At 39.5% G+C, this 24,058-nt stretch overlaps 1 protein-coding gene and 1 pseudogene across 1 annotated transcript in view; one reads left to right on the top strand and one right to left on the bottom strand.

Annotated features, from left to right (window-relative positions):
- LOC102778102 (sodium bicarbonate cotransporter 3-like) overlaps positions 1 to 22,558 on the bottom strand; it is a 48,430-nt gene extending 25,872 nt beyond the window's left edge. The window contains exons 1-4 of the mRNA XM_087834545.1: positions 22,387 to 22,558; positions 5,629 to 5,762; positions 5,428 to 5,515; positions 1,212 to 1,293 (exon numbers count right to left, since the gene is read on the bottom strand). Of these exons, the coding sequence (XP_087690671.1) occupies positions 1,212 to 1,293; positions 5,428 to 5,515; positions 5,629 to 5,762; positions 22,387 to 22,428 (346 nt within the window). The 5' untranslated portion in view covers positions 22,429 to 22,558. The remainder of the gene's footprint in view (positions 1 to 1,211; positions 1,294 to 5,427; positions 5,516 to 5,628; positions 5,763 to 22,386) is intronic.
- Positions 19,144 to 20,254, top strand: LOC148096722 (uncharacterized; annotated as a pseudogene).
- Positions 22,559 to 24,058: the final 1,500 nt, after the last annotated feature.

Raw genomic sequence — 24,058 nt, 5'->3', positions numbered from 1 at the left:
AGTAAAGGTTCTATATCTAGCAAACCTGACAGATTCCAGGTATAACTCCTCGGGTATAACGACAGCATACAGCTCACAAACCACATGTGCAGCAACATTATTTCGTGCATTTTTTCGTGGACAATCCCGACACTGCAACTGTGCAGAGTGGAAATGCTATAGTCATTTCCTGCATATTGGTAGCTTAAATTTTTAACTTATAGAAAAAAAATAATTAGATTGTGGAGCAGATCTCACGGCACATATACCATTCAAGACTTGAAAAGGTCATCCATGCTCTCATTTCAGACTTCACTACAATAATGCACTTTACACCAACCATCAGTTACTATAAAATGTACAGGCTAGAGTTAATTAAAAATGTAGCTGCCAAGCTTTAAAAACATAGCAAAAGGAGTGATTTTCTTGCATCAGCCAAGTGATTTTAAGATTTTATTGTTGGCTTTTAAAGCTCTACGCTCCTATCAGGCTCCTGCTTCACATCTGCAAGTTGCAGAGCTTATATAGGGATATAAGTGGAATTAAACACTAATATTAAAAAATAGTAAACTATGTTGAAAAAGGTTTACACTGTGAAAGCAGTATCATATTTCCAGGGACACACACATTCAAGAAAAAAGGCAATTAATTTCTTTCCTATTCTTTTGAGAGCTTCAGATAAAAAAAAAATATGGAGGTAAACCATAAACATGACATCCCACCCCCAGTTTTATCTTCTCCTCATTATTGTTACTGCGACAAAGGAGCCATATTGCAAAAAGACAGCACCCCATTTTCACCCTGCATTTGCTACCAATACCCTTTTCTTTGTAGATGAGTCATCGTTCTTTGATCTGAATGGGAGGAGGATTAAAATCAAGAGAAGAGGTTTGAGCGTAGGGGACACAAGCACAAGTCTAACAGATGGAGACAAACACCGAGAGCAAAGACAACAGAAAAAAGGCGCAGGAGATGAAAGAGCATGAAGAGAAGGAAAAAAATGGACAGCTTAGCTGGACAGAAAGCAGAGGGCTCCAGCAGTGCCTTAAAACTGAGATAATACTGAAAGGAAGTTATAGTTATGGATCCACTTGAAGAAATAGACTTTTACTTGAATCTTGAAAGTGTTTCCACCTGATGAGTGCTGGCTTAATCCTACATTTCCATTACACAGTACAGCACAAGAAATAGTTGCAAGAAAAATACTTGTGGTCTCGCAGTTTTAAACTTACTTTCAAAATCGTCTTTCTCATAGTTTGAGAGAGTGGCGAAGCTCGTCTTTCCGTGGTCAACAATCGCCTCCTCATCTAGACCCTGACAAAAAAAAAGAAGAGATAAGAAGCTAAAAGAGAAGGATTCATGGTTTGCATAAGAAAAATGTGTATTTTCACTTCAGTTTTCACATTAGTTATGCATTTTTTGCGTTTTATTTTCCCATTTTTTTATGATTTTTTAGAAAACTGGACCCTAAAAGCTTTTATGCTTTGATAGATGATCAAGGGACACCTTGATCACTCTGCAGGGGTTTAAAGCAGAAATAACAATGTCAGAAAATCACCTGTGAGGTGGGTGAACAAGTTGTTTTTGGATTTGTAAAAACAAATACCCCATAGTCAATAATGCTGCAGCTTTGCATTTAAGCTCATAAGTACAACAAGCTTTTTGGTTTTACACACAGCTAATAGCTCATTTCCAGACCACTTAACATGGCAGTTAAGAGAATTAACTTTGCCAATGATCTGCACAAAAGTGCAATTAAGGGCACTTAATGAGCAGTAGACAGATAACACATCTCATTTTCCCTCAATGAAATAACATAGTCAAACAGGTTAAATTTAGATCAAGTCTTTAACAACCCTGTCCACTGTATAATGCAGGACGGTATCACTTGCTGTTTTATTATCTATGTGTCATTTTCCTCAAACTAATTAGTCTGTATTGTACAATATATTAATTGTTGTAGTCCATGCAATTAAGGTTATGTTTCACAGCAACATCAAGAGGCTGGCTGGAGTCATTTAAAAAAAAAAGAGAGAGAACATGACCTTAATGAACATAATTAGCTTGATATCACTAGCATGGACACATCTAGAGATAAGGAGTTTGCAACAGTGAGGACATAAAGCTGTCAGGACACATAAAAACCAAGCCACATTTCATTAACATTTCTTTATCAAATAATAGCACCCATAAAATCAGGATTATAGCACAGCAGCACACATTATCACACATGTGCTATACTGGTGAGGACACAACTGCCCCACTGATCACCCAGAGCATTAATCATTTACCAGTATAGGCATAACCTGAACCTTCAACGTGAAGGTGGCCCAATCTTTACACTAACTTTAAACCAAACCGCACCTCCACCTGAAATGCTCTCAAAAATGCACAGGTGTAACAAGACAAATTCACACCTAAATAGTCAAAAACAACAGACTTGAGAGATGCTTTGCTGGAAAAAGTCTGGGTGTGTCTAACACTGGGAAATACCAGGTGACACACATTGTACTGAGGCAACAACCACAACAATAAGGGGAAAAAAACAGCAATTAGTCAATTGATTCTCAAATCAAACCCCCAGTGTCACTGTGAATCTATTCGGCAAATCAAACTTGGCAGATCAATTTACTTTAACAATTACACCTCTGAGACACTGCATTTGTGAAGGGGGCACCTCCGACAATTTCAATAACTTCAGCTTATTTGCAAGGGAGAAAATCAACAGAAGATGGGGTTGTCCCGTCATAACAGGAAAATATTACATTTTTACATATTACATAAAACATTACATAAATATTACATTTAAGGCTATTAAATAGCTGATTTAAATTTAACAATAGATATAAAAAGACTTCAACATCACAACGTGGCACAGGTTCCTGAGTGCTGTTGTATGTGTCAACTCACTGAGTGAGAGGTGAAAGTAAGAAAGAGCAGCTTCTGTCAGTGGTTTGACGCTACGTAAAGCAAATATTGAAACAGTTTCAAACACTTTCAATCAGTTTCACTTTTGACAAAATTAACATTAACTATAAAAAGGTATCGTGATCAGGAAGGAACAGCTTTTTTTTAGCCAGACATGCATAGAGACTCAAAGAGCGAGCTAATCCTAGCTCTGACTGTCAGGCTGATACAAACCAGAGATACCCAGTATTAGGTCTGAGATAAACCAATCCTTGTAGCTAGGATAATATATTTTCTTTCAGGTTTTTTTTTTTATACAAAAAAAACTATTTTATACAAATAAGGTTGAGCAAAGGATGCAGACTATAGCAACCAAAACTCTTAAGTTAATCTAATTCCTTATTATATTTGTAATATAATTATTTTTCTGCGACTTCACAAATATGTGACCTTCAGTATCTTATTTAAGTCACGCATAACAAGAAAACATTTCAACAAATACAAATCATCTGCTCTCATGCCTTAAGGACAAACACTTTGACGCAATACAAGTCCCAATTGGAGGAGCCTTTCAACCCCTTCAGCCAATCACAGAGAGGCACAGCTGCCATGCAGGAGTGAGTGGAAACAAAAGGTGATGCTAGACATATGCTGGAAAGATACACGACACCTGAATGATATCACGGCCTTGTGTGCCACAGCATCTCAGTCATCTCTGCTATTCACACTTAGTTTCTTTCATTTTGATGGAAAGCACATACTCTTCTGCTCTCCCTCGTCCGTTATTGGCCTACTTGTATGAATGCGTCTTTAATGACATTCAGATATCGACACACATTTCCACCTACAATGAATGGTGCCATCTGTGACTGAGCTTGTATGAGCACTTATAAGTTTGGGAGCTTGCGTGTTTCTCAGTTGTTGGTGAATTTATATGATAATGAGGCACACTGCTCTCTGGCAGTGCCTTGATGGGGAGCAGTAATGATTCAGTGTAGGGAGAAGCACAGCAAGAAATTAATCTGTGTCTCTCTAGTAACTGCTGTTCTTTCCAAACAGCACAGCATGAAGGTTCAGTAAAAGTGACCAACAGTGACTAAACTGGAACGTGTTTCTCCTTGTCATTCGTGATCAAAAAGTGCCAAGAAATATAACTAAGTGGGTGCCACAGATCCAAGACGGAAGTTTAGCATTTAGCTGTTGACATCCTGTTTTTATATTTGTTTGTTTTATTCAGATGTGACTCTATTTGGAGGAAAAGGTAGAGCTAAGGAGATTAGCTAATGCTAGCCGGCCTAGACAAGTTGCATCTATTGTGATATTAAATGGAAGGCTGATTTTGGATAGCAAAAAGCAGGCTAAATATATGTACCCAATACCTCCTGGAGAAATTGGACAGTTAACGGTTTTTTTGCCAGGTGCAGAAAACCCCCAACTGGGAGCCGGGGGTGAGGCACTTTGGGTGCCATGGTAAAGAATATCAACCAAACTAAGGTGTTGCAAATATCTGATCAGCCAGGAGCAAAGACAATGATCCTCCAAGCATTATTTTTCTTATCAGTATTATCTTGTCTGCGGATATCATTTGTTAAAGGTATGGACACTAGAAAGTAGCCATATCCAATTCTCCCATATTGTTATTGTCCCATACTGTAACATCTAGTCCTTTTACTGAATCAGAACTCTGGGGTGATCCAGTGACCGCTGCGAAAGGGCAGCTGACAATCAGGGAAAGACCAGATGACAGACTGGAAAGACTGTTGACAGGAGGGAATAGACCCTAATGGGGCTGGTGTGGGTTAGCACCTCATACCAGCAGGACCCAGCGCTTTTTAGCGTACTTGGGTACACCCAATATTGCTACAGAAATCTCAAAGGAAAAGATATCCCTAGGGTCTGCTCTCGCAGACCCTTTCCATATGGATTTAATGGCAATGAATTATGGAACGGAACCAACGATCAGCCAGCATTGCAAATAATGGACCATCAATGGAAAGGAAAGAATTCTGGAGGAAGATGGAAGGTAGGAAAGATCAGATTATGTGGCCCAGATCCAGTGAGAAAAGAAAGTGGGAAACCATTGACTTGGAACTGGCTCTTATACTAGATGAACAAATGGGTCCCGTTTAAAGGAAGTTGGAGAACCTGGGAACCATCATCAACAGCTATGGGGCCGAGCGATTTGGGGTAAAGAACAAGACTCAGAGACAGCAGAAAGGCCCTTTAAACCAAGTAAAGTCCAGGAGACAGAGGGAAATTGACAGATTAGTGAAAGAGAGAAGACAACTGAGGAAACAGTGGAGGAGGGCCTATGAGACAGAAAGGGAGGAACTCACTGCCCTGCAGGAGGAAATAAGGCAACAACTTACTAAGCTGCGAAGAGCAGAACACCTCAGATGACAACGTAAGAAGAAAGAACAGACAAGGACCCTTTTATAGAGCAACCCATACAACTTTGTTAAGGGCCTTTTTGTCGAAGAGAAGAGCGGGTGCCTCAAAATGCCCATAAAAGACCTGGAAGATCATCTGAGGAAAACTTACTCTGAGGATCGGAGGCATGAGCCAGTTACCATTCCAAGTGATATGCCGCCTATCCAGGCACCTGAACACCAAATGGACATAAGACCGCCTACATGGAGTAAAGTGGAGAAGGTAGTGAAGCAGGCAAGAGCAGCATCAGCCCCAGGACCTAATGGCATCTCATATAGGCTAAATAAAAACACCATACGAGTTCTCAAATACCTGTGGAAACTGGTGAAGGTAGTGTGGCAGAAAGGAGTGATTCCAAAGGCTTGGCGAAAAGCAGGAGGTATTCTGATCCCTAAGGAGAAGAACTCCTCATCCATCAGCCAGTTTTGCAGATCAGCCTGCAGAACCTAGAGGGAAAGATCTTCAGTGTCTTGGCCCAAAGATTATCTACTTTCCTACAAAGAAACAACTATATTGACACATCAGTGCAGAAGGCTGGTATCCGGGGCTTCTCGGGATATCTGGAACATGCCAGCATCATCTGGCACCAGATTCAAACTGCCAAGAAAGAACAAAGAACTTGCCAACACCTTTGGGTCAGTTCCACACAAGATCTTGTGGATGGCTTTCAACTATTTCAGCGTACCAAACCATATCACAGGACTGGTCAAGACCTACTTTCAGGATTTACAGTTTTTTGTGACAGCTGAGAACACCACCACAGCCTAGCAGCACCTGGGAATTGGAGTTATGGTAGGCTGCACGATTTCCCCTCTGGGATTTATCATGGCAATGGAGTTGATCATGCAGGAATCTCGGTGGGTAGTGGGAGGTGAAAGACTCAAGAGTGGCCTTCGTCTTCCTCCCATTGGAGCCTACATGGATGACATGACCATCATTACAACAACAAAACCATGTACTAGGCCATTGCTACAGAAGCTCCAGGAAAACAGAATGGGCAGGAACGGAGTTTAAGCCAAGTAAATCTCGTAGCAACTGCATCATAAAAGGAAAACTGACAGCCGAGCAATTCTATATCGGTGGAGAACCAATTCCAACAGTCTTAGGGAAGCCCATAAAGAGCCTGGGACGGTGGTATAACAGAGACCTTAGTGATACGTGCCAACTAGCACTCACAGACTCCCGGGACCCCATAGTGAGAGGCACTGCTCCCACCCGAGCAACGGGGAGGAAGTGGACCCCAACCACATCTGTGCTACAGGCCAAATCTCTCTGGCATCGTGACGTGGTGGGTCAAAAATCATCTTACTTTGTTTCTTTTGACAAAGCTGACATTACTGTTATACAATCAGCTATGTTCCAAAGGCCAATATGTTTATAACAGCTAACATTTTTAAAATGCTTAAGCTAGCATAATGTTATATATACTATACCTCATGAAAATTATAGAAGAGTATTAAGAAACCACTTCAGTCTTTCAACAAAATATCTTTAGATATACATTAACAAATAGTCTTCCACTGCTATGTAAGTGATTTAGGCTACGTCCACACGTACCCGGGTATTTTTGAAAACGCAGATTTTTCTATGCGTTTGCACCTTTCGTCCACAAGTAAACGGCGTTTTTGGTCACTGAAAACTCCGGCCAGGGTGGATATTTTTGAAAACTCTGTTTTTGCATTTACGTGTGGACAAGAAAAATGGAGAAAAGCAGCGGCATAGGTGTGCGTATTTTTTGACGTCACGCTGTGCGCCATGTTATTGTTTCGGTGAAATGAATTTCTACAATACTGTTACTGTTAATTGCTCTCTGCAGTATTTAAATGCTTACATATACACACACAGTTCCTGTCCCTCCACACATACGACTCTGTTCTGCTTCTATGTCCCAGCTTTGTTTACTTTTTCCCACTGAGGCTTCTAGACTTCTGATTGGCCAACATTTCTACACGGATAGGAATATAGCGCCACCTGCTGCTTTGGCATGTTCCTAGCAGCGTTTTCCTTCATTTCTGCCTTTACGTGTGGACGGGATTATTTTTTAAAACGAAAACAGAAAATCTCAGTTTTCAAAAATACCCGTGTACGTGTAGACGTAGCCTTAATAAGACCTTTTAATAATTATATTTTGAATTTAGAATTTCTGTAAAATGGCATCCCTATCGCAGACTTACCTTGAGAGACTTTACTTTACTCCGCACCTACACATGAGCCCTACAGGCAGACTTCAAACGGATGTCAGAGAAATATAACTGGGCAGACTACCCGTGTATGGGTCTGCAGCTGTTCGTGTCTACAACCAAGTGTAATAACTACCTAAAGGGATGCCAATTAGTCTCTTGTGGCCATTTGAGACCACTAAAGACCATTTGTGGAACCAATCATGTTAGTACATATGTGTGATGGCTTAATTTTTTTATCCCCAGAGGCTTATGCTTAGCAAACGAAAGACGGCTAACATTTTGGTGTAACCATAGTGTAAAAGACCCTAAAGTCACCTTTTAAAGGTCAAGAGCCACATTGCAATTCATTTCAACAGTGAGCTTCATTTAAAAAAATCCAAATCTTGTAATATAATAAAAGGCACTCCACTTCTGTATATAGAATTACTGTAAATTTTCAAAGCAAATGAAAAGATATTTTTCAGAATAAATATGAAATCTAACTAGCATATAATGTGAGATATTAATTTATGAAGAACTGTCTCAAAAATTATATTAAATAATTATTCAGGAATCACATGAACCAATGTTTACAAGCAAGGCATGTGAAGCTATTTGGCTCATACATTATAACAAAATCTGTTAATTTTACTGCATAAACTACAGTTTGTATACAAACCCCCTTTGTCATGCATTCAGAATATGTTGTTTACTGTTACATGCATGTTAGTGTGTTAAACATGTCTTTGGTGCCCTCGTCCTTGCGTTGCTTGGTACAATTTAAGAACCCATGATGCAACATGTCACATAACTTTCTCGAAAATAAACCCCACACTGTCAATCATAATCCCCAGGCTGGGGAGCGAGGGGCTTTATTCCTCCTCCAGCTCAACCACAGCTGTGCTTTGTAGCCATAATGACCAGTGTCACTGAGGAGGACTCAGACACCAGAAGAGTAGACAGCTGAGTGAAAAAAGCCATATAATGTCATCAGTGTAGGGGTGTTAACAGAAGACAGATGTGTTTCTGGCTGCATCTGGCCACAATATGTACCTATAGCGTAAAGTTTTTTATCGTTAAAATAAAAATGTGTGCAGTCTATAAGAGTCTAAAAGCAAAGCAACTTCAGCTTCTTTTGCTTCAGTTTTGAATCAATAAACAATATAAATCCAATATTTCATCCAGCTAGGTGATACTGGTCATCATCCAGCTCAATAATTAACAAAGCTGCTAGTAAAGATTTGATGATTTATCAGTTATGAATATCTATCAAATCGCATTTTACCTTTTCTAACTCTTAACAATAAAAGGCTGGTACGGTGTGTTGTGTGTTTACATGGTAATATCACCAATGTGCAGTCAGTTTTATGGACGAGTGGAGATTTACAGCTCACATGATGTTTTAAGAGTAAGCAAAAGCCATTTGTGTCGATTCAATGAGCTAGGCACACAATCTGTATGAACTCACCATTTAAAAGGGGATTTATCAAAAGGTAAAATAAAGGCGAAATGTACCAGCAAATATTCATTTATTGTTCAAGATTTTCTTTTACGAAATTTGGGTAACTTACACACACACACGTGCGCACACACGCGATCAAGATGTAAATACAATACAACAGCATTTGCTAAACATTGGTTAGTTGTGCTCTATATTAATATTTTACTGTAATGTTTACCTTAAATTGCACTTCCAGCCTCAGTTGAATTAGAATATTGGACACATTGTTTGAACTAACACACTGCGTTTGTTTTGTGCAAATGTTACTAATGTGACTAATGGCAAAAAAATATCTTTTTAATCCTTGAAATTTATTAAAAGTAGCACGAGTTTAAAAACTAAACCCCTCAGTAACAAAACACCAATGGAAATAGCAAAAAAATTAATCTAATTAACAGATTACTAAAAAAAGAAGTCTTCTCATTATATTTGATTCATTGCTTCACTTTAAGCCGTCAACAAATTTAAACTAATTTCATCATTAACAACATGTAGGCTGACCTCATTTCTTTTACTGTGTTTGTGAGGGAGTAAAATAACGGCTCGGCTGCCAAACACCTCTTCAGCAAAACAGACAGTGAATGAAACAACCACCCAACAACACAACAGACCTTGTTCCGTCTAATCTTAGTCCTTTGCCAACCCTGCTGTACTGGGATCTGATCCAAAGAAGAGGAAATGACGCAAGAGTACATAGTGAGAAACCTGTCCTCAGAATACTATCTCTGTCTTACAAATGCAGCTTATAGGTGACAATGTATACTGCCGATTTGTCTCAAATTATAACACCATAGCACAAATATTAAATATAAATTAATATATTCTGATTGGGATAATAAAATTAGAGACGCATAAAATTGAGACAGATGGCTGCTTAAAAAAAGTGGGCTCCATGATACAGTATGCCAATGAGGCACAACATTATGACCCTGTCTGCCTAACAGGTTTTTAATAGTGTAAGTATTTAACTTGATAGATCTCTAACAGTAGTGATGTTATTTTGGCCAGTACCTCCTGTATTTATACACACTGATTAAAAGTCCTGAATTTCCATTTGCCCCCCAAATGTTTTGATGAAAACTAATGTAACCATAGACCACTACCTAATACATTGTTCTCTTTTCTCTTTGCGAGAGTAGATATAAGGGAGGATAAGGGACCCTCTAGTGGTCTTTTCAGTGAGTGCACGCATGAAGTCCGATCACAAAGTTCAGTGACCATTGAAAAAAAGAATGCACGATTTACATTTGGCCAGTATCTACTTCAAGGTCACCTCCTTGTTCACTTCTTGGCTCCTTCCAGTGGTGCTGCCATCTTCAGACATCTCCTTTAAAGTCCCATTCTGATTACTCTCACTTATACATCTGCTATGTGTACTGGATCTTGTGTGCTATGTAAAAATCGCAACCATTCAACTAACTTAAACACAAAGCAAGACTGCAAGTTGACAAAAAGTCATATCGGTCATGTGACGGGTGAAGATTGCGTTGGCAGCCAAAAATTGCCACCTTTTCAATGCACAATGAAGAGTGACATGGGCCACAGTACAAGTAGTTTGAAATGAATGACCTCTAGAATTATACAATGATCATCTTACCATGAGGGAAAAATTCATAGCAACCCTCTAAATAGTAAGAAATAGACGCTTTCGGACTTTAACACTGTGGACCTGTCTACCTAAAACTGCTATTTGGGTGGTAGTTAGAGACCCAGCTCTCATCACAAGGTTCACAAAGAAACAACCGGAGAATCTTGTAAAGTGGCAGTCATTTCAGAAATGTTTACATGAAGAGTTTTATACAGTAGGAACAAATATGACTGATTAACTGTAAGACTTGGTGGTTTGGCACAGCGCCAAGACATCAACAGCAAATCCTTAGATCCATTTAGTTACATGATGGCAGGTCCATAGATCTCTGTTGCTTGTACTTGGCATGTTCCTCAGTGAACCACTATCTGCAGGCAACTCCAATCTTGATTAGGATCACAAACTTTTTTTATTTCAAAGATTATTTGACTCGGTCACTGGAGATTAAAAATTTGCTTTTTAAACCTTAAAAGGTCTTGTTTTCACGTCCCAATTTGTCAACGTTCACTGAATATGAATATTTAAAAGGATATTCCATACCTTAACATCCATTAATGTTTAGTAATAGACACCTAATATTTCCTAACACCTCTAGTTAAATCATGTTATTTGAAGACCTGGATGGATAGTAAATTGAAAAACCAACAGCTTTTATGGATGGAACAAACACCCCCATTTATGCAGAGCCTGCAAACACAGACACATTAAAAAAATAAATAAATAAAAATTAATGTAACTATAGTCTCTCTCTGTATCATAAATGCTTTCCTCCCTCTGTACATCCAACCCAATTTAACAACCCCCTTTTTACTAATTGCTCAGAGTATCATTTTTTACAATATATGCTTTTATCCAGATTGCGAAAAACCAGCATTTCAATTAATTTCCCTTCAGTCAATAAACATTATCTCTATTGGACAGCATGCTCCTTGTTTGGATCCTGCTACCTCCTCCTTTCCCTGACAGTACTTTTCCTCTCTCCTCTCTTGCTTCCTATTCTCCTTGTCCCGCTCCTTAAAGCAGCCATGACTGTCTGTCTTTCTCTCATTCGTGCCGCTTGAGGCCATTAAAACAGTAGAAAGGAAATCATTCCATTTCAAGAGGCATATCCCATGAGATAACAGCCGCTTGCCCCCTCAAACACCTTATCTCTGTCATCCTCACACCTCTGCCTTTCTCATTCTGGTCAAATGTACAGACCACCTGCCCCATTCATTTGCACAGACAACTACACCGCTGCACCACAGAAGAACCACCAGAAAAACCAACATCAATACAAACACACAGCATAAATGCAGCAAATTCAGAGCTGCTGGATCAAGAGCATGCCGTGACAGTAAGGCACACAAACACAAATACACACAGGATCAGACGTACCGTGAGCACATGTTCCCCTTCGTTCTGTTCATCCATTTAGACTAAAACATCCACAAAGCAAAGGCACCAGGGATGTTCACCAGTTCCTTCTGTCTGACGTTATCTATGCTATAGAAGGAGCTACGCGCGGCAGTGTCGCACTCGTCTGTTCCCTCTTCCTCGGCTCATCTCTTTATACAGAGAGAGGAAGGGAGAGAGGGAGCGAGCTGCTTCAGAACACACAGTGCTCTGCTCTACCCTGTCAGCCCGCTCTTTGCACAGCAGCCAATCCCACCATGCCTCTATGAATATTTTATTTGCCCGGCCAAGAGCTTAAAAAACACACTCACACACCATCACACAGAGGACACATACACACATTTCGAGGACATACAAATGCTCACCCGCTGAGGTATTCAGGTCACAAATTAGGAGACACCACCAACACAGATAAATAGAAACAAGCACACGTGTGGACTCGGCATTCCTCACTGGGTGCAACGGACTGAAAAAGGGCAAACTGCTGTGTATTCAAATCATTGAGATTCCAAATGCCTTTGACATTCAAAATCCTTATCATAGCTTCAAGGTTGGTCATGTTTTTCAACAACCTGTAATTTAGCAAGGAACTGTGACCCATTTGTTCCTTGTATATAACAAACGTGCTTATGATCAGGGCAAAAGACCATAATTCTGAAACCTGAGCAACAATAAAAGGATCTATTTTTTAATTCAAGGAAGCCCGCAAGATCCCCATCCACACCAGAGATACCCTATTAAAAGTTTAAACTAGACTAACCACAAAACCATAATGGCAAAGTGAAGCCAAACTTAAAATTAAATTATGTATCATAAAAAAGGGATTTAAAGTACACATGAAAGCAAATAGAAAGAGTGACATCTAATGGCTGAACCTACACTGAGTTGATGTTAAGGGAAATGAGAACATGAGATTTTGCAAAACTGAACTCACAGCAACATCCAGCAGTGTCGCGCAGCATAATTGTTTTTAGGAGAGGCAGAAGCTTGAAATCTGGCAACAAGTAACATATTCTTATATTAGACTTGCCATAATTATTTAACTGTTTGGTATCTGCGAAAGACAAAAAGAAAAAACACCCACCAGTTCCCAGTTCTTGAGGAAATATAAACAGCACATTTATGACATTTAGGTCACCTGTTCAATTTCTTTTTAAGGTAAACACCTAATTAGCCAAATATATAGCAGTAGGTCAATGCATTTAAGAATATAGGCATGAAGATGTGGTCTAGATGTAGAGCATCAGAACGGGGAAGAAAGGTCATTTAAGTGACTTTGAAAGTGGCATGATTGTTGGTGACATTCTGAGCTGAGCATTCTCAGAAGCTGCTAATCTGCTGGGATCTTCCTTCACAACCATTTCTAAAGGTTAACAGGTAGTGATCTTAAAAAAGAAAATATCCAGTGAGCGAGCTGACAATTATTTGTTCATGGCAGAGGTCAGACAAGAGTGGCCAGGTTGCTTTGAAGTGATAGGAAGACGAAGTAACTCAAATAACCACTCATTACAACCAAGGTGTGCAGAATAGCATTTCTGTTCAAACTTGAGGCAGATGGGAAGAAGGCAGCAGAAGACCACACCACAACTAAGAACTGGAAACTGAGGCTTCACGGTTCACATGGGCTTATAAAAGCTTAACAATAGAAGATGTGAAAAACTTACTGACATCTAGATGGTAGGTCAACAGATCAGGCTGCTGCTGTTAGTGTAATGGCCTTGGTTATATTTTTTGGCACATTTTGAGCCCCTTAAAAGGTGGTCAATTAGTACTAAACACAACAGCCTACCTGAGTATTTTAGTTAACTATGTCCATTCCTTTTTTGCCACAGTGTACCCATTGTCTGATTGCTGCTTCCAGGAGGATAACTCACCATGTCACAAATCAAACGATCTTAAACTGATTTCTTGAGCATAATGAGTTCACTGTGCTCAAATGGCCTCCACAGTCATGAGATCTCAATCCAAGAGAGCACAGAAGACGTGTAACAGGAGATTCAAATCATGGAAATTCTCTGAGGAATCTGTGTTTTCAGCATCTGATTGAATCTGTGCCACGAAGAATTAAAGGTGTACCTAATAAATTCCCCAGCTGTATTTGTCATTTCTGTGTCACATGTTAAATGTTGAACATTTCTGCCTGTCATGACATTGCTTTCTACCCCCATGTCAGCTTTACAACTGTAAGGTCAGTCTCTTAATCATTTATCTCACTGAATTAAGAAAAAATAGCTTCTTACTCTTTTCAAGTGTGAGAACATGTTTTTGTTTTGTTTTTTTCAATTCTATTCAAATGCATAAAAATAATATAAAACAGTTACTTTCCTTGCTAGAAAGTTCAAGAAAAATGTCAAGGAGACATTCAAGACAGCCTGCCCAACTTTCATTTTTGTGTTCCTGTTCACCCTAGATTAGATTGCCAGCCAACAGTAAATGGAGTGGTGCCTATATACTGCTTTTCTCCTGGAACTGGGGACTAAAATCACTTTTTACTACAAGCCTCATTTACCCAGTAACATACAGTTTTCAGTGCTTAAAATGCTGCTTCTTTGTGTCAGTTTAAAAACACAAAATGTGAAAGAATTAGATTTTTCTACTACAAATAAATGCAAAAGGCATCAATTAATTCCTATGCTAATCAACACTACAAAGTCTAAGCATACTGCTTACTAAAAGAGAAAAGTAAATTAAAAAAAAATCAAATCCCCACACTGACTAAATCAAAGGAATATTTGGGACTGTTTTTCTTGGAAATCTTCAGGTTTACTATCCATTAAAATTATTCATTATCCTGTCGGTTTGTTATGGAATCACCTAATTTCTTTAAGCTTTTCTATGATTTCTGCTTCTAAGAAAGAAAGAACCTCTGAGACACAGCATTTACTCAACCCAGGATAGTGCTGGATCAGGAAGCTTAGCTGGATCAAGCTGATCTAAGAGCCAATTTTAGATCAGTCTACCACTCAAGACCAGTGGAAACAAGTCTTTGTGATCCTGACCCAAGCAGGCAATTCTTTTTCTTTCATTCTTCATTCTTTCCTTCTAACTATAGCAGGATGGCAAACACCCCTGTCATCACAGGGTGCTTGGTCTGAAACATTATTTAGGTGGACTGTATAAGTAAAATCTACATGAATGCCAGGACCCAAGGTTTCCAAGCAGAACACTGCATTACAATAGATCTAACAGGTGATCAATATTAATAACTTCATCTATCAGTAGTATGCAGTCAATAAACAAAAACAGAAATCGGGGTGGTAATAATAGCACATTTGGATTTATTAGGCCCAATATTCAAAATGGACGAGATACAAAAAAGGGAAACCCCAATGGTCTAAGTTTAGTTTGTAGACAATTCGTGATTGATGTTTTTTTGTTGTAGTATTTTTTTCCTCAATAAATATGTTTATACATCAAGACATTTAAACTATTGGTATAGTATTTATAGCTCTGCTATGATACAAAGGACTTACAGCAAGAGATCCTCTGTTTAAATCCACCAGCTGTGTAGAGTTTGCATTTCTGTGTAGAGTTTGTGTTTCTGTGTAGAGTTTGCATGCTCACTACAGGTATTCTGGCTTCTTCTCACAGTCCAAAAACATGCATGAGTTATTTTAATTTGGCAGCCCTAAATAGGCCATAGGTGTGAATAGGGCTGCCACAAACGATTATTTTGATAATCGACTAGTCACCGATTATTTTTGAGATTAGTCGACTAATCAGACCATGCATCCATTGGACGTAAAACGTACAGCTTATTGCACCAGCACGCATCTGCTCTTATATAACTACCATTAGCTTACAGCTTGAAGTGTTTAAGGTATGTGCTAACTAAAAATAAAGACAAGATGATAGTTTATTAAATTTTAATGACATTTGCAGATTGTTCGGTGAAGTTTAATAAACTCCTTGCTATCTAAAATATAACAGGACACCGGAGTAAATTCTCGAGCATCTCACACTTCTGATAATCAGCTGCCTGCTTGACGTTTATTCAGCTGTGTAAAAACTATAACTTTATTTCTCAGCCAAACCGATTTACTCAGGAACAAATAAAATACTAAAAAAAAGCCAAACAATAACATTTTTAAGTTATCTAAGTGACTTATATATATTTAACTTGAGTAGTGAAAGACAGCGGTGGGTTTGAAAACGATTAGCCGGGAGTCTGGTGTTCTCACGGGCTCTAGTGAGCCTTGCCCCCGGCTAGCTATCGAGCTGGTGGGTAACAGATGTCTCCAAAAACGTCGGAGCGCTTTTGAAAATATGTGGTGTCTTGATAAACTGAGCAGATATTTGAGGTTTACACAGCTACGTTCTCGCCTGAAAATATGTTAAACTTTATTTTGTGACTCAAACAGAATAATAAGAGTAATATTAAAACTAACTAGCTGCCGCCATTGTTGACAAGTGCGCTGGGCTGCGCTATGAATTCTGGGACACAGCTTCTTTTTCAGGGTTTAACGGCAGCCAGCATCCTTGTACATGCAGTGCTGCCATCTTCTGTTTCAGTCCATTATTACACTCTTAAATCCTACTACTTATTCCTGCGTCTTTTGGGATCTTATAAAGCTTCAAACGATGTGTCGACTATTAAATTAGTCGTCAACGATTTTAATAGTTGACGTAATCGTGACTAGATGACTAATCGTGGCAGCCCTAGGTGTGAATGATTATCTATCCTGAGATATCCTCCCTATGATAGACTAACTGGCAACCTGTCCAGTAGGGCTGGGCCATATCATACCGTTCATGGTAATACCGGTATAATGTTGGGCAACGATAAGAAAATGAAATATTGAGATAGAATATGGGTAAAACGTGCATGCGCAGTGCCTTTGTTTTCATACGCACATGGCGGAAAAAGCATGGCGGCGGCGAAGAATGAGAAGGGCGAAAGCAGATCATTGAATGAAACGGATGAACCAGAATTGGTTTGTAAAAATGCTGCAACTTCAGTGGTGTGGAATTGGTTTAGCTTTCGTCCATCAGATACACAACAAAGCACTATTTTTGGTAGAGCATGCTAGTGGGCCGTCATTATTACCGTGTTGATGAATTAATACGGCACACTTAAAATCAATCCTTTGATTTTTCTGAAAAATCGACAGTGCCCCTTATAATCCCGTGTGCCTTATCAGGGCTCTAGACTAACTTTGTGCCATGGGCGTACCAGTACACCTAACTTTAAAAAGTTAGGCGTACCGGCACAAAAGTTAGGCGCACACAAATTTTATAATAATTTATATAATATAATGTGTTTTTCTGGATACACTGTGCTTTTTCAGCATTCAAAGATTGATGACACCGTGTCAGAGCACTGGCTATGAATTTCAGAAGGATCAGGCCTTAACTTAACAGAAAAGTTAGCAATAGTTCTTTTCCTATTACAGCTACATCCACTTCTGTCGTGCCTAGGCTGCTCACTAGGGCTGGGTATCATCACTGATTTCTATAATCCATTTGATTCCAGTTTTCAAAGTCCCGATTCGATTCAACTTAGCCTCAGACAGTCAGAAATATTATTTTCTAAATTCTGATCATTTATCAGTACTGACTTCATCAGAATTGTGAACATCACAGCAGATGCCTTTGTGTGAAAGTAACTGAGAATAAAACACAGAAAAACATGAAGGAGATTTTCCTGGTCTGGCTTTTTATAGCAGATAACCTTAAAAATATTCTACAATGTTCAGCATATAAAGTTTAAATTTCTTCAGTATTGAACAACAGAAAAAAATAGGCTTTCTTGTCCAAGGTCATTTAAGTGAAAAAAAGAAAAAGAAAAGAAAAAGACAGCAGCCGACAGCGCTGTAAACAACGGTAGACTGGTGGGTAATAAGCGAATGAATAATACAGAAAACAGAGATTGGAGACGGGAAACTGTTCTTGAAGTACAGAGAGAGATAGAGAGAGCGCTAGCTGTGCATGAAGTGTGATTTTAATAGTTGTGGAAGCAAAACAGCAAAATTCATGACGACATTGATCAAATGTGAAATGCTGCTTCTTTTGCTGCTGGCTCGGTGAATTTTGGTTGGAGAGAGACAAAACCTGCAGCTCAGAATCAGCGCAAAAAGACGTAATCACAGCGCGGACGCATCAGAATCGCTAAGCTCCGACAGCGTGTCCGTCTACGGGCCGTCGGGTGAGAAAGCCGAGAAAGTTGATTCTGATGCGTCGGGTCCATTCTGTGTTTACGTCTTTGTGTGGAATCCGTGTACCTGCTCTCATTTGCTGTTTGGTTGTTGTTGAAATGGTTTTGTGAGCTTTAATCTGAGAATCTGGCGTTTCTGGCAAAACACAGTTATATTTAAAAGTCGATTCAGGATTTAATGAATTGATATCGCTTTATTCAAGCTACTCACCTCCCACTTCCACCTGCACTTTCAACTGGACCACGGCCAATCAGAGAGGTCCCGCCCCTTACGATCTCTGATTGGTTTAGTCCACGATAGGGGCATAATGTGTGTCTGTTGTTGACCACAGGGAAGGCTGCAGATTTTTTTTTGATTTTTTTTTTTTTGCTACCCGAACAATTGGTCGCACAGGTGCAACCAAATGTTTTTTTAGTCACACCACTGAAAAATTTGGTCGCATTTGCGACTCTAGAGCACTCTAGAGCCCTGCTTATGTATGAATTCTGGTTGTGTTTACTGACCTCGAAACGATTTTATGTCGTACACGGTGCTCGAAAATCTGTCAAATGTTTTAGTACGACTTTACTAAGCTACAAAGCCGCACCGCTTGATGGATTGCCGGAGCATTACGGCTATTGTAGGCAGGAGCCTCGCGGAGTGATACGTACTGTGCTTCAACATAATATTACCGTATTGTGTGTGTATAACCTCTTTTTACGTTTTGTGGATATTATACATGGTTATGCTGAGGATATGTCGGCCAATTTCCACTGGAAATGCCTTTTGGTTAAACTGTCAGCAAGGAATTTGCACTGTTACATTTTTATATAACTTTAATGGAAAAAACAGCTGCTTGTTTAATTGAAAATACATTGATGGTGTTTTTTGCACTAATAAAGTTGTGGAGTTGTAAAGTATTTTGTCTAGTGTCAATTATATCGTCAGTTATATCGTTATCGCAAATTTTCAAATGTATATTGTGATAAATATTTTTGGTCACATCACCCTGCTCTACTGTCCAGGGTGTACCACATCTTTCACCCAATGACAGGTGAAATAGACTCAAGGCTATCTACTCATGATAAAGATCAAACATGCAAAATATAGCCAATCATAAAATTATTCTGCCATAAAAAGAAAAACATTCTCTAGCACTGAGGCTGGTCAATTAAACATGAAGTAAAACCCATGCAAAGGCCTCCCTATAAATACCACAAACACTGCCTGAGAAGAAACTAGCTTATCAGCAGAATATATATATTTTGCATCACAACATATTGCGTTATATCACCAAATATTGATATTTTATTAAATAAATTCAAATACTCTAGAAATACTCTGAACGAGAGGGCTCATCTCATGCACCCCCATCCTGAGATAACGTTAGCCTAGCAAGTATGCCTTAAGGTTCTCAGTCATCCAGGTCATTGTAGTCTAAGGAGGTTGAAAAGAAAAGTGTCTGGACTTCTTTTAAGTTTCCTTGAAGACATTTCACCTGTCATCCAAGAAGCTTCTTTTTTGCACTGAAACGAAGGTCAGACACCAACTAGGGAGGAACAGAAAGACAAACGCACCAACGTTGTCATCCCCTATGTAGCCAGTTTATCAGAGAAGCTTGGGAGAGTCTTCTCCAAACACGACATCCCAGTGTACTTCAGACCCAGCCACACACTCAGACAAAAACTGGTTCATCCCAAAGACAAAACTCCTAAACAAACTTAACAACGTAGTGTATACTGTACAGTGTAGCAAGGAGTGCTCACACATCTACACTGGAGAGACCAAACAGCCACTTCATAAATGCATGGCACAACATAGAAGAGCCACCTCGACGGCTGTAAATCTGCATCTAAAGGACAAAGGTCACTCTGACAGAGAAGACAGATGGCTTGAAAGAGGAGTGAAAGAAGCCATCTATGTCCACTGTGAACAACCATCTTTGAACAGAGGCGGTGGCTTACGACACCAATTGTCTGCAATCTAAAATCCAGTTTTGTGATTCCTTCCCAGACGCCTTAACGCCCACTCACATCCTGGGCCTTTTGACCTCAGTAAATCACATGATAGGGTGAGGCTAGGTTTCACAATGGGTTCACCCAAAACCTTGACTGATTGTGACCCGCACTTGTTTTCACACCTTGGCTCATGTGATTAGGTAGAGGATCAATGGGAGTCCATGACCCTCTTGGGGACACTCCCATAGGCCTTAAAATCTGGAACTCTCCCCCATTTGCTCTTAGAACTGAAGAAGCTTCTCAGATGAGAAGTGAAATGTCTTTAAGGAAACTTGGAGAAGTCCAGACGCTTTTCTTTCCAAGATCCTTCTACGTTAGCCTAGCAAACGTAAGTTCAATTGGTTCAACCAAAAAAAACTATCCAACACTGGACAGACTTAGCACAACAAAGCTACCTCCTCATTCAGAGGAAGCTAACGGCTAAGTCACACAAGTAATAATAGGACAGCAAACTTCTTACAAAGAAACAATTTCAACTTGTGCTGACTGAAGTTTGATGGTATTACACACTTTTTGCTGTTTTATCAGAAGTAGAATGCTTGTAATTGCCAACTAGACCGTATTCAAACACACTGATGTCAGACTGGTAGCAGACTGGCTGTCCTAAGGCAACATTTATGGCTGGTTTTAGTGACAGTGTTTGCATGCAGGACAATCTCTCTTTTCAGCAAAAATAAATAAATGAAGTGAGACGAACTCATCCAATTGGATAAAACATACTGACAAAGTCTAACTTTGAAGACATAATTTGCAGTTTAAAAAAAAGTTGATTGCAGTATATATTACTGCAATAATCCTCATATTGCAAAATGTTTAAAATCGCAATAATATGGTATCGTGAGTGAAGCATTGTGATAGCATCATATCGTGGGGTGTCTTGTTATTCCCAAGTCTACTGTATATGGTATAAACTCAAGAGAATAATGACCGCACTGTGCCAGAACATAGCATGTGTGCATACTTTGTGGGACTCTAACAGCAAGTCGTTTTAAATGAACAAGAGCCAGGGCCAAACTAAACAATTGCTAAGTCTTCAGTCGCAGTTAAATGAGATTATCGCTGCTTAAGCACATTTCAATAAGCCTCCCAACAATAGCAGTGGTCAAACAGCAAACCTGATAATACCATGAGCAGCTTGTTGAAACAGATTCATGCATTTAATCATACAGATGGTAGCGGAACCAAACACACTGCCCGACTCAAAGCTCTACAATGGTATGTCCTTGAGATTGGTCATGTAAATATGTAAGCACACAAAGGGGCCTACTGTCAGAGCACATTCTGACCTCCGTGTCTAGGAAAGAAGTGCGCAGATAGCTGACAAGTCATTCTCACTGTACGGCTAGTGTGGTTGAGCTTCCTCACTTGCATGCACACTTTCTCACGCGCACAAACATGCATGCCACATAAAGACAGAAGTGTATAACCCTACACCAGCCATGACGTCAGTCACCCTGCCTGTATTTTAAACTTAGCTCTTTTTTGGGAGGGGGTCTTGTAAGCAGCACTGTGTGTTTGATGCGCTCATCATCCTCCTATCTTTAACACCAACAGATGTGCGACTTTAGCCTGTTCTCGCCCACAACTGCGTTTAAACATCAAATAGTCGAGAGGTGGTCCTGACTCTTTTGACGCTGTGCATTTTTTTTCCTGTCACTTACGTATTTATTTTTTCCTGTCGAGCTACACCTTTACAGTAAGCTTTAGCAGCATTTCCTGACACGGAAACGTCACAGCAGAAAGCGGCTTTCTATTCTGGGGGCATTTGATATGCAAACGAGGTTTTATTTCTGTAGACGTGCTAGCGGCAGATGTCCTCGCTTGCGGAGCTGGGGCACATAGACAGGTTAACTTGTTGAACGTGAGAAGAAAAATGCACAACTGCCTGTACAGTCACCCGTCATCATATAAATATTCTGTTTCTTAAAGTAAGCCACTTTGGCAACAAAGTAACTGATTTAGTCAATTTTTTTATATCATTTGTTCTTAATAACGGTAATAAGTTAACCGAGCAGGCCAATTATGTCAAAGCAAACCAATTCCAGCTATGCGAATAACAACCGGGATGGTAAATAAATTTCTAAGAGAACTTGCAGCTACGGCATGTGACACAAATAGAAAGCCGGCTAACAATAGCAGTCGCCGGATGGTGCCTCACTGACTCCCACGCATCCCTGATACTTTACTGCTACCTGGCAAACGAGGGGCAAATACGTACAAAAGAGCTGCACAGTTACAACGGACGTCTGGGTCGTGCTGTGCGGGTACTCACTGCTCTCAACAGGGGCTTCATTTGTTCCGAAGGATAGTCCATTTCACCTGCCCTGCGAGCGGTTAGCGGTTTCTGCCAGCTGATGTACAGAAGTGCCCGGCCCAGCTGATAGTTGCGGTAAGTGGCAGCCTTTGTTGTTTTCCTATGAACTGGGTAAGAAACGCCTCTGAAGTGATCGACAGAGACGTGTTTCCAATTGACTTTCAACGCCCGGCATTCTCGACCAATTAAAATCCAAAACGAAACAACAAGGGTGGGGTCTACTCCTCTGACGCGTGAAGTCCCAAACGGACCTTTTCTTATGTTTTACCTCGTCAACCCTGCTGGAGAGTAGAGGATGATTATACTCAGAATTAGACTTAGGGCACTGAAAGACAGACGAGAGAAACTGACACAGTATAAGTCAAGCAGCCCATATTGGATTGGTTAAAAGGTGAGATGGATCCATTTTTTAAATTTGGCATTTCACATTTGACATTTTCTTTTGTACTGGGTCTAAGTTGGACAAACAAAAAATATGTAAAGTAAATTCAGTTGTATTGTTGTATTATATACATGATACTATTTAAATTATATTTCTTCCAATTTTAAAGTGTTTTTTCCTTTTGTTATATATTGTTATTTTTATAGGTTATGCTATAGACTTTGCTGCTTTAATAATGTGAATTTCCTAATTATGAATCAGGCTTATCTTACTACTAGCTTATCTCATAGAAAAAAATATTCAAAGAAATAGTGTTTGAAGTGCACGCCGATTTATAAAACTAAACACAAAGTCAAACAGTTTACTACTTAACTGGTTAGTTACATGAATGTGTATAAAAAAGAGACTCCTGGATAGGCTATTTTGAGTTTATTTTGTCTGTCTGATTTCTTGTGATGTATTAGAGTAATGGTAAGTTCTAGTGTTATTATTACAATGTCTTAATTAGGTTTTGTTTAAAGTTTCCTTCATGCTCCCTTGTTTATATATCCTTTTGTTTCCTGTGTAAGTCTCTTGTCCCCTATGTATGATTTTTAGTTATGTCTGTCCCTTGTTCCCCTTATCTGTTCCTCTCCTTGTCTATCATTCCGTGTCCCCAGTCTGTTATGTGTTTCATGTCTCCATTTTCCATGTCATATTGTCAATCTCGTGTTGTCATAGTCTTCCTCTCATTATGTTTCCTATTTTATTTTGACAGTCTCGTGTTTTGCTTTCTCTGTGGCGCCATGTTCATTTGTGTCAGCTGTGTTCCCCATGTGTTTCCACTTCCCTCATTAACGTTCTGTGTATTTAAGTTCTCTGTCTTCCTTTGTTTTGTGTCAGGTTGTCTGTTGAGTTCTGTCCTCGTGTTCAGTTTTTTTAATCATGTTCGAGGTTTTGTTCTTTGTCCCTTGTGTTTAGAATTTAGTTTTCCAATAGTGTTCATCTGCCTTTTGTTTTCTATCTTTTCCCAGCCAAAAATAAACGGCTCACCCTTTGTTAAATTATAGTTTTGTTCCAAGTGTCTGCATTTTTGTTCTCCTCCTCCCTCCACACGGTCTGCCCAGCAACTGAGTTTTGAACCAATTGAAGCTTATGGAGGGATTTTTGGGGAAGACTATGTAAAAGAGAATTACAATAGTCAATGCAGGAGGTAACAAGGCTATGAACAAGACTGGATTCAAACTGGATGGAAAGAAAAGGATGTAA

This window comes from Neolamprologus brichardi, chromosome 22 (genome assembly GCF_056152115.1).
Source record: "Neolamprologus brichardi isolate AB-2024 chromosome 22, ASM5615211v1, whole genome shotgun sequence".
NCBI classification, from domain to species: domain Eukaryota; kingdom Metazoa; phylum Chordata; class Actinopteri; order Cichliformes; family Cichlidae; genus Neolamprologus; species Neolamprologus brichardi.
This window is presented reverse-complemented; position numbering and strand designations above follow the sequence as displayed.